At 31.3% G+C, this 12494-nt stretch overlaps 1 protein-coding gene across 2 annotated transcripts in view; it reads left to right on the top strand.

Moving 5' to 3' along the window:
* Window positions 1-12494, top strand: part of LOC139519895 (erythroid differentiation-related factor 1-like) — a 495405-nt gene that overhangs the window by 19391 nt on the left and 463520 nt on the right. For both annotated transcript variants that reach the window (XR_011663745.1, XM_071312187.1), the window contains exons 13-18: window positions 2184-2345; window positions 3119-3458; window positions 4746-4937; window positions 7041-7253; window positions 8833-9056; window positions 10746-10904. Coding sequence is in view for 1 of the 2 variants with exons in the window: in XM_071312187.1 (XP_071168288.1) it covers window positions 2184-2345; window positions 3119-3458; window positions 4746-4937; window positions 7041-7253; window positions 8833-9056; window positions 10746-10904 (1290 nt within the window). In the remaining variant the exon portion in view is untranslated. The remainder of the gene's footprint in view (window positions 1-2183; window positions 2346-3118; window positions 3459-4745; window positions 4938-7040; window positions 7254-8832; window positions 9057-10745; window positions 10905-12494) is intronic.

The following is a 12494-nucleotide window of genomic DNA, read 5'->3' as shown; positions in this document are numbered from 1 at the left end:
GAGACTGCATATTTATATATAAAAATAGAAACTACCTACTGAATCAAGGTTTATATAGTCCACGGTTTTATTCTCAAAAATGAACCTGCCAAACAGGGGTGCTGACTATTGAGTACAATAAGCAAGAAAAGAGAAACAATTGGATTTTGCTAAGTGGTTTGTTAAGTTCTGTCATGTTTGTTACTTATAAGTGGTTTGTTAAGTTCTGTCATGTTTGTTACTTATATTGTAGAGGACGCTCTTATCTTTTTCAAAATTAATAATATTACCTTCTGGTAATCTATATCAGGGGCTTAGCTAGGTATTTAGTCAACTGTAGGCACCAATCAGCAGGGGGTCTGGTGGCCATTAAAGGCCCCCAGCAGGTCCAGGGCAGAGCCCTGGTAGGAGGTTTACTTCGCCCCCTGACGGAAAACGGTTTTCAGCGTTTTAGCTGCAAAATTTTATGTACAAAAATGTTAAATTTACTGGTTATTTAATTATGATAATTATAATATGCATGATGAAAAGTTCGAAGAATTATGAATAATGTACCATAACATCTGACTGGTGAATTAAATCAGGCAGTGCAATCCGTAATATAAAAATTATTTACGATATGCATTGCCCAGCAGGATAAGCGTATCCCTTTAATTTAACAGTACACCCTGTTTGGTATTATCGTATCTATTCCGTTCTGATTGATATATACGTTTAACTTAATTAATACAAATGATACAAATAATAATTTACAATGGTGAACAAGATAGAAAGACAAAATTCAAGAAATTTGTATTTCTTTATATCCTCTACTGTTAAATCTCTACCTGCTTAGGAATTTTGAATAATTGTGGCCATTACACGCAAATCCCTACCTGCTTAGTAATTTTGAATAAAAGTTTAAACTAACAACAACTAATTAGAAAGCTCATTTGTCTAAGTTGAAGTTCATTCAAGTTTTTGTTGATAGAAGCGAAATGATCTAAACCAAAGTTCTAGTTTATAGTTTCTATATAGGTAAAATCGTAAAAACATTCAATTCTAACCAATATTCCATTCACTAAGGACAAGAGACTAGTGTACACATGGCATTTGATAATTAAAGAGTTATGACAACTTCATCTGCTTTCATCTACAGATTACGTTGTTTATTATTTTTTTTAACAAAAAAAAATATTTGTGAAAAAAATATGTGTAGGCAAGTGCCTAAGGTGCCTAACGGCAGCTACGCCCCTGTATATTAATAAATATGTTATTTTTATTCAATATCAAATTAATACTGGAGTCAGTTTGAAACACCAAAATTGTATTAGCTTAAGATCCTTCAAACGTTAAAGTGATAGATATATTAAACATTGTTTTACACAAGAATGATACTGTTTTACTTGCAAGTCTTATTCTAGTGATATCTGGTGTATGGAATAATTGTAAGGTGTACATGTGTGTCTTATTCTTCTGACCTTGCCCTTATTTTAATGGTTAATTATTTAATGTTAAGTGTTTGTAGTTTGGTCTCTTTTTCAAAAGCTATAAGCAAAAGGGGTACTTTGATTTAGTGTGTGTGTAACATGATTGAAAGTTGTTAATGTCTGTCTGACAGGGTTAAACTAACATTGTCCTAATTTTCATGGATAATTGATAACTAAAGTGTATGTGATACTTCTACTAGTTAAACCTTCACATTACAACATGAATTCAACTAGATAATCAAAGCAGGCTAGATAATTCATGGTAAATACTCTTGTTTTTTTATCAATATGCAGCCAAGATAAAAAAAAAATCAAATGTGTTTTCCACAGGTTTTCCTTTTTAGCATCAGTATTGATAATTTGTTTATGTGCCATACTGCACAAATAGGACGCTTGCTGACATGCAGTTTTATAATTACTTCAATCTTTAATGACTTAAACTGAGTTTCAAGAAATTTTAGTAGCTACAGTAAAATTTAATGTCTCAAAAAAGTTTAATTTGCATATTTAAGTCTCAGATCCTGAAGGACATTTTTACTGTTGAAGCTAAACAATTTATGGTTATAAATTTATCATGATATTAAAAACATTTGTTTTTTCTCCAGTTATTATTATAAACTTTGCTTATAAAACCCTTGCATCATTTATCCCTATGCCTGATTTTGCTTCCATTTGCATTTCATATTTATAAAAATTTTGCCTTATACTTACACTTTTTCTCATTTGACTTTTCAGCAAGAGGAGGAGTGTAGAGATAATACAACAACAACCATAGATGTTAAAGCTTTATGTGTCAAATCACAGAGTTATTGTAAGGCTAGGGAGTTTATACATACCAAATGTATGACAGAAAATGTACACGAAAGATGTAACATTACATTACAGTTTATTGCCAAGGTATGTATTCCTTGTTTGATGGAGTACTTTACAATTAGAAAGAATATGTGGTATGATTGCAACCTTTATGACATAGAATTAAACAACTAAAGGTCACCACATGGCTTACAACAATAAGCAAAATCCTAACCACATAGTCAACTATAAAAGGCAATGAAAAATGTGAAACAATTCAAAAAAGAATACTAAGGATTTATGTACATTACATTACAATTATCACTTAAGTACAGGCTCCTGACTTAGGACAGGCATTAAAATCAGAACTAGTTTGCAGGACAAAGCCTCACCTAACCTGGGACAGTGGTGTAACAGTACAATATAAGAACCAACTATAAAAAAATCAGATGAAAGGGCTTAACTTGTCAGATTGATACAAAGAAGAAAAACTAACAAAAACAAAGATTGGACATGGCAGGGTATTTTATATATCCCCTACCAAAAAAAGACACAAAGTACAGATCTGAGAGTACTATCAGTTTCTGACCCTAAGTACATAGCCAATAACAACTTATAAAAAAGTCATTACTTTAATTTTCATTTTCACATTTCGAGCATGAGAGAGTCAATTGTATTTAATATATATATCATATGCAAATAAACTCACCATAGATACCAGGACTAAATTTTGTATATACGCCAGAAGCACGTTTCGTCTATAAAAGACTCATCAGTGACGCTCGAATCCAAAAAAGTAATTATGACATGATTAGCAGATTTAGATTATAAGCAATATATTTCATGACATAAAGAATCAATTTCTTTATATTTATTAGGGTTTGAAATCTGTAGATAAAGATTTTACAATACAAACTAGAAAGCAGCATCATATTGTAGAAGAACAAAGACGATGTTACAGTAATGAGGCGATTCCTCTTCACTATGAACCTTTAAAGAAATCAGCTCCACCCTTTGATGATAAACATACTCCACTGCATGACATGGAACATTTACAGGTTTCAGAAACTACGGCTTCAAGAACTTGGCATCGTTTATCAAAAGTTTTACTGCTGCAGAAAGCAACTATAACTTTCTATTCCATTGCAAAATCATCATTTGTTGCACATAATCTGTCTTGCAGCTTTAAATATATAAAGCTAGCATTACAATGTTTTGGTAGGTACTACTAATGATTCTAAAAAAAGTATTTTTTTAATAATTTCAATGTTGAATGCTTTTATTTTAACTGTGAAGTTGAAATAAGCATGGATTTTAAAAAAAAAATGAAAAAAGGTTTTGGCTTGTTATGCTATGAGTATGTTGTCATTTATTTTACATTTGCCTGTATTTCTTGGAAAAAGATCACATTGATATAGAAATAAAAAAAATGTGATAGGATTGCTGATGAAACAACTATCAACCAGAGACCAAATGCTGTAAATGTATGCAGCCTTCAACAATTGGAAAAACCCATACTTAAAAGAAATGATTTTTATATGCTGTTTATGGGATGTATTATAAATGGTATACCCTGGTCAGTCTGTCCTTCTGTCAACATGTAGGACATTAACTCAAAATTGAAATTTGCATGAAACTTTGGTGAATTGTTTATATCTATTGTTGTGGGATCCCTTTTGTTTTTTTATAAATTTTAGATTTTACGTTTCTAAGTTTTGGAGTTGCATTCATTTTAAAGTGGGGGAATTTTTCATGAAACTTGAGTAAATTGTATATATTTGTTGTTGTAAGCTCCCAATCGATATGTATGCATTTTAGATTTACATTTCTGTGTAAGGGATCTTATTCATGAAAAAGGTTGATTTTCAAGTTTTCACACAATAACTCAAAAATGCTGTCCATTTGTCAACATGTAGGTCATTAACTCAAAAACGCTTTAACCAATTTGCATAAATTTTGCATGAAACTTTGGTGAATTGTTTATAACTATTGACGTGAGATCCCTTTTGTTTTTTTTATAAATTTTAGATTTTACATTTCTAAGTTTAAGAGTTGCATACATTCATTATAAAGTTTTTTAATTTTTAAATTTTTTTTTTTTTTTTAATTTTCAAGAAGAATCTTTAATTGCACAGTACTGTGCAATAGATTTGAAAGATCTTGATATTATTTTGTGTCAGAAACCTATGTCAAAAATTTGATCACAATCCAAATTCAGATCTAATCAAGCTTCAATATTGTGTCCAAATTTGCCAAAACTGTTCAGGGTTCAACCTCTGCTGTCGTATCAGGCTTCGCTCAGCTTAGAGTACTGATATAAGGTTTTTACAGTTTTTTACAGTGGTTATCATGTTTTGTAAAGATGGATGTAGAAACCAGAATACTTTAATAATTTAAAACTTTACTTGGGGAAACAAATTTGTTGGTTGGGAATGAAAGGTTCTCTCAAGCTCATGGATTATATACTGTATTATTCCATCATAAGTACTTATGTTTCGATTCTAGCTGGAATAAGAATATTGTTACCAAAGAAAGCACATGGCGATGCAGGGATACTTGTACAGATTTTGAGTTTAGCTGGTGATATTCATCTTATGTACATACACAGAGGTGTTGACACAGAAACTATTGTTCCAGAATACAGTGAGGAAGAAATCACTATCATGGATAGTGTCAACAGAGAATTAGAAACATTTGGTAAATAGGTTTTTAAAAGATAAGAACTATTTTTTCAATCATTTTTTTATATATTGCATCACTATCCAGGAGTTAGCCATATTGCATAATCCACTAAATCTATACACACTGAAATATAGTTCCAAATATATAGTTGTTATGTCAATATAAATATCTTTACAATAGTTTATTCAAGTAAATTACCATATAGTAAATATTAAATTATTTACAGTAAATGCCCCGAAAGGTGCAAACCAGGGCCGACTGTCAAAGTGCTGTATAGCCAGTCAAGGTCATAAAAAACTTCTATCATCATCATTATTCAAGTATGTATGACGTTAGCCTGACATCTTGTGGGCCTGTTATGGTCTCACCTATGACAAATTTGGCTGAATGTGAGACATATCTTGGTCTTGACATCATATTCATGGTTCACTGACTTCTTAAATGTGTAATACAGTAACAATCAATGGCTGGTTTTTGTTGAGCCTTTGATTCTTGTCGAAAAAGCAAGACATAGCGATCTTACATTCCGTCGTAAGCGTCCACAAATATTTACTCTGTGGTTAAAGTTTTTGAAATTTTAATAACTTTCTTTAACTATCCTGGATTTCTACCAAACTAGAACAGAAGCTTGTTTATGATCAAAAGCTAGTATCTAGAAGGAAATTTTGTTAAAATTTTGTACCTGTTTTTCAGTATTTTACTTATACAGTAAAACCTGTATAAACCAGCCGGCTACGGGACTATGAAAAAGGGCCGGTTTGGACAGTGAGCCGATTTATTCAGGTTTCCGTTTTGACTGGAAGTAAATGACTTGTGACGTCCGATATTTTTGCATATAAAAGTTTTCTTTGATTGTAAAGAATATGTGATCAATGAAAATACTTTCACTTCGTTTTCCATTTCCATTGTTTGCATTTGCATCATAATGCTCGCGTTGTTTGGATTGTGAGACGAGAGTTATGATTTACTTCCGTGATTATTTATTTGAAATGTTGGAATGGCCTATTAAAAAGCCAGAATATAATATCAAACGTAATTTCATCACTATCGAAACGTTGTCGTACAGTGTACTTTACCCATTGATAGTTGTCTTCCGGGTCTTTTTCATTATCAAGGTCATTTGTTTAGGGGTTCACAGTAGGGAACCCAGGGTTTCGACATCACGATGTAAATTTCTTACGCTGCGATTTAAATTTGTTTATCCAAGTTACAAAACGTAAGTTAAATCCGAGATATATTCGGTGTGTCTTGTCGTTTAATTGACACGTTTATAATGTTTTAATAAATAATACAGCTCACTTCTGTACGATTGTAAGTTCACTTCACAGTTTAACACCTGACTAATTGATTATCCTGAAAAGTCATACTGTATAAACAAATATGTTTTGATTGCATATCGATCATTGAAATTAATTAGACAAACCGTCCGGTTTAATCAGGTTTGACTGTAAATGGACTTTGTTTTTTCTTCCAGTTAACATGACATATAGTCTGCAGTTAAAGTTTCTAAAACACTTATTAGATTCATAAACTATCCTGGATTTTTACCAAAAATTGGACAGAAGCTTCTTATAAATAAAAGATAGTATCAAGAGGAATCTTTATTATTTTTTTTCCTAATTTTTGTTGAGCCTGCGATTAACAGTAAAAGTAGGTAAGACACTGGGTTCCGTGGAACACTTATGAATTTTGTGTGTGTGTCAGCCATTTTTGATGATCTCTATATAGGTCAGTCCTGTACAGAATTTATCAAAGCTAAAAAGAAAATTATCTTTTTTAAGTATATATATATATAATATACCGCGGTAGTTACAAATTGGAAATCTTTCTTATATCCTCTGAGATACTTATGTCCAGGATGTTTATTTAAAAGTGCAAAACTATTGAAACACAAAGTAAGATAGTATACATTAACAGACAGTGGTTTACTTTAAAAACTTAGCAGATTTGTTCAAAATACATTTTTTCTTGAACCTAAATTTCAAGCTTAAAAAGAGACCAATATCAAGTCAGTATATTTCCAGTCCCTTTAAATAATGGTGACCCCCAATCAATAGTTTACCTTTGACAGCATCTATGTTTAAATCAAAATCTCTAATTTATGTTTCATTCTTTCAGAATATGAATGGGTATGTTCACTACATGATGAGATGAAAGGGAGACTACTTTTGTGTTGCCAGTGTTATTCTGTTGCCATTGAAACAGCCCAATCAATAACAACAGATTCAAAATGTGAACCAGTACTTTCATTAACAAAAAGACATGGTAATATTCTTAATGAATTGGGAGTATGGTACATGAACCAAGCACAATGTCTTCTACAAAAAGCAGGTAATTTTTTAAATACAAGACAGATCAAATGTATTTATAACTACAAAACCTTCAATTCAGAAACTATTGGTAGGTATCTTAATACCCAATGTATCAAAGTTGTATAATGTTTTTAACTGGTCCATCTGTCTGTCAGTCCAGTTCTTGTCATCATATATTCTCTGAAACTACATGACAGAATTTCATGAGACGTAGATAATAAGGATACTCTTATTGACAGGAATTAAAATGATTCAATTTTGGTCTAGAGTTATGCGACTTTGGCAATGATATGCTACAACAACAGTTTGTTAGTGCATTCCTGCTGGAACCATACATTAGAATTTCATGAAACTTTTTAGTTAACGATGACATATTATTCAGGTGTTCTAATTATTGACATAAAAGTATGAGTCAATGTTATTTTACATAAGTAATGCCCCTTTGAAGTTAGAATTTTTACCAAAATTACTACTTCAATAGTTGTCAGTGCAACTTCTCTGAAACCACACTACAGAATTGCATGAAACTTTGTAATTTTAAAATGTGAATATAATATTAAGATGTGCATATCCACAAGAAATTTTTATCAGGTGACCATTGTAGGAGTGATGAGTCTTTTAACTAAACAATCTAGTGAGATAATGTTTTCCCAGCAACAATGTTCTTTGATAAGGACAATAAAATGACAGGAGAAATACAGCTTGATAGATACAAAATCAGCTTCAGGATTTTAATAAGGGCCCTGCCAGATGGCAGAAACCCTATAGCGATCAATCCGTCTGTTCATCTGTCTGGCCGTCTGTCTGTCCGTACGTCCGTTCGTAACAAACTGTGTCTGCTCTATATCTTGAGAACCTTTATGATTTTAAATTGTATACTTGGGACATGTATATAAACCAACACCAGAGGTTGAATAATAATTCATGTACAACTTCCTAGGTCAAAGGTCAAGGTCAAAAACTTTGGTTTCAGTTGACAACCTCATGTCCTATTGTAAAGATACAAATTTTTTACCACATGTTATTCAGGGCAGAGCCCATAGAGATGGATCCCATCTCAATGATATCTAGTTGCTACTGTTCACTATCAATTTGTTTGTGAATGTAAAGTTTTTAGTCTGGTCAATATGTTCCATTGACCATAGTTACGACCCTAAGATTGCATATAGTTTTTCGTTGACCCATTAAGAAATACATTTAAAACATTCTACTTGCACTTTATCAGTAAATAAGTGAAATTAAGGAGATGTGGTACCATTGCCCACTATCCACCAAAATTCAAATGAAGTAGATGTAAGCAATTATAGGCAACAGTATGACCTTCAACCATGAGAATAACACCTATTGTATGGTCAGCTTTAAAAGGCCATGACATGAAAAAATATGAAACAATTCAATTGAGAAAATTATGCTTTATGCCTAAGGGAATATTTCAGGAACATTGGAGTTACTTAGTTTAGATTCTTCAACAATTTACTACAAATCTTGGCCTTATTGTTGTCATTAAATTTAAAAAGTGTTATAATTTTTTTAAGCTAGCTAGTGTCTTTTTTTAGAAAGTTGCATATATAAATGATATATATGCCTCTGTATTTCAGATGGAATTTTTCCAAAAGGAGAATTTGAATCTTTATGTGAGGAAAGCTGTGCTTGTTTAAAGAAAGGAATGTCTAAATTCCAGGCAGTAGGTGATAAAGCTAACAAGGCCCTTCTCATGTCCAACAAGGGTAGACTGTATCGTGTAAAGGCACAGGAACAGTCACAGAAGTCCAGAACTGCAGGGAAAGAATTTAGTACTGAAGAAAGAAATTCTTGCAAACTGGTAAAGATGATAAAAGAAAGTAATATTGTTGATTTTGGCATGTTTTAGTGGCATTTTCAAGTCAATTATTCTGTCCATTCAAAACACATAGAGATCTATTACCTAACAGTTACACAAAAGATATGGGGTATCCATCCATGACCAAACATTTAGTTCATGTTCAACAAATACACAAAAAGCAAAGGAACAGGGCTTCTATTGCCATTCTTCATCTCACAGTGAGGCCTTCAACTTTAGAAAAAAAGCTAAAAAAAAACCATAGTTTGTGCCATACATCAATCTTCCTATGAAAATGTTGAAACTTTGTACAATAATCAAACAAGGATTAAAGATGTATTTGAATTATTTTTTCAGGTTTCTCATACTGTGAATTTCTAATGATTCATTGGATACCAATTTTTGTTTATATCGTGGGTATAAGTCATCCACGAAATTAAATGTTTCTGTAGGCTCTTATGCAGACTTTGGGAAAACCACAAAATTAAATATCGACGAACATGAAAGTTTTCCTCAATCCATGAAATTTGGTTCCCACAAAAAATAAATGAATCCACCGTATATGGAACATTATTTTTGGGGTCAAAATTGTTAAAGAGAGTACTTTTAAAATATCTGTCTTACATCTAGATTCAAAACAGTTTTCTTCTATATTCAGGAATATGGAAATCTATGTCCACCTTGCCCAGACTTGTATCTCACAAAGTGTCCAAGAGTGTTTTTTTTTATTAGCCTACATACAAGCTAGGAAATGTTACTTGACAAAATAATGCTCAAAATAAAAAACTAAATATCTCAAATTTTTTTTGGTAATGTTATTTAAAGTTAAAAAAATTTTGGTAATGTTATTTAAAGTAAAAAAATGCCAATTAATAGAAAGATAACAGTTTTAGCCCTTTAGATCTCTGTTGGTATTTTGTTGTTGTTTGTTGCCACCTCACTGATGTAAAACCTATACTCTTTAAAAATAGATCACAAATACAATTTTTATCTGAAAACAATTCTAAGTTCATAAGTTTTCATAATAGAAATTCAGGACAAGTAACCTGTTTTCCTTAATGGTCAAATTCAGTTCCACTTGCCCAAAAACAAGTGCTCAGACTTTGGGACTTTTGATTTGCATTCTGTTCATCTGTCTTTCCATCCATCAGTCAGGCAAATCAGTTTTCCGCACTTTTCTATTGGTACTTGAAGATATAGATTTGATATTTTATATACATTTTCATCATGCCATATGATCAGATGAAATTTTGTTCCGTTCTGATGATTTTGTCCAAAGTTTATATGATCTATGGACTTAGTAAATTCACTTAAATATTCAGATTTTCACAATTTTTCCTTCATGCTTGAAGAGATTGATTTGATCATTAGTATGTATATAGTGTTATCATGTCAAGTACAAATTTTGTTCCGCTCTGATGATTTTGGGCAGAGTTATGGCCCTTAAAATTGGAAATTCACTCAATTAATCAATTTCCACACCTTTTTTCATCATGCTTGAAAATATTGATGTGATATTTCTTATATAGTTTACACCATGTCAAGTTTCAGATCAAGTATAGCATTTTGTTTCAGTATAATATAATTTTCACCAGTAGGGGACTGTATTTCCATGATTGAATGCTTGATTTAAATCATTTAATCTTTCTGGTTTTTTTGTTGGGTAATCTGACATCTAAGTATGTATTATAGGCAATTAGCTGTTACCAGAAAGCATTGGAGATTTTGAAACATAGAGAGAGTTTCCAAGAGATTTGGGATTCCATATGCTGGGAGTTATCAACAACTTTCTTTAACATGGCCATATTGCTACAAGATTATGCTCCATTATCTTCTACATCTCAAGAAGAGGTATTATTTAGTGCCAAGAATAATCTTTTTGAGAACAATGTTGTGTGCTGTTTTAAGCTATCTTGATCTATTTTGCTGTTTCTGTTTTTTTTTATAAAGCAAACATTCTTTATTTTGTTATTCATTAAAAGCAAATGATGGTTGGCTCCTAGTCTGAATCATATGCTCACCTGGCTGTGTTGAAGATGAAATCCAGTTTTATCTTCATGTGAAAAATTTAAATCTGATAGAGATGATCTCTTTAACTTTGCCATAAAATACCTAACTTTACTTTACTAAACAATCAGCAAAAAGTTATTTATTTGTTAAGCTGTGAAGGCAATCAGGTTCTTAATGCTGTTGGAAAATTATTCAAGTCAATATGAGTTAGATGTATTAATTTCTCATATAAATATAAACCAAGGGTTTTATTTTCTACAGTCTAATTGTATAGTAATTGTGTATGTAAATTCTATGTATCTTTGCTAATCAAAATTCTTTTCCCTTAAATACTTGTATTCTCTATATGCCCCTTGTGAGCCCTTAATTGGAGATAAAATATATCTTATCTTATATCTTATCTTATCTATGTTTAGGTATAGGGTGCTGATCCTTCAAAAAAAGTAAAGTACATGTAATGTAAAAGTTCTTGTGATAATAAAGTTAAGGAAATTATTGGACTAAAAGAGGGACGAAAGATACCAAAGGGACAGTCAAACTCATAAATCTAAAACAAACGGACAACGCCATGGCTAAAAATGAAAAAGACAAACAAACAACAGCACACACGACACAACATAGAAAACTAAAGAATAAACAACACGAACCCCACCAAAAAACTAGGGGTGATCTCAGGTGCTCCGGAAGGGTAAGCAGATCCTGCTAATAGTGCATTTACTAAACTTAGTTCCCTTTTACATTGGTTGATAAAAAAATTGTATTGCCCTATAAGTTAACGTAATTAATACTTGAGACAAACACAAATGATAAACAACAACAAACATGAACTAATTTGAATGCACACTTACACACATATATATATATGTGTAAACAAGCAAAAATAATAAAGAGTTCCCTACCCGCAGCTCTAAAGACTGTTTTAAAAAGGAATCCATTTTTCACTTTTAAAAGAGTTAGTATTTGGAAATATAAGATTATTTATAGCAATATCATTTTAGGAAAAAACAATATTAATACATAGTTACTGTAATTGTTATTTTTACAATTAAGAAGAACGTAGTTTAAATCTTCCATAGTTTTACAGGTTAGACTGGCTCTTTGATTTCAAAGTAAATTGGAATATTTACCCTGTTCTATCTGTTAGTAATTGTCCCTTTTTCTAAATCATTTGATTGGGTAATCTGACATATAAGTATGTATTATAGGCATCTGTTACCAGAAAGCATTAGAGATTTAGAAACAAAAGATTTGGGATTCCATATGCTGGGAGAAATCTATTTTCTTGTATTTTTCTAAATAAACTTCTAGTTCCAAAATTTGGATGTTATGTTTTCTAAGTTAATTACAGTTTCACAGATAATATAAGTAAAAAAGATGACTTTTTTTGGTATATGGGATACTATACATATAAATTAGAATATAATTTTTAAT

This window comes from Mytilus edulis, chromosome 4 (genome assembly GCF_963676685.1).
Source record: "Mytilus edulis chromosome 4, xbMytEdul2.2, whole genome shotgun sequence".
NCBI lineage: Eukaryota > Metazoa > Mollusca > Bivalvia > Mytilida > Mytilidae > Mytilus > Mytilus edulis.
The sequence above is the reverse complement of the archived record's forward strand: the minus strand, read 5'-3'. Positions and strand labels throughout refer to the sequence as shown.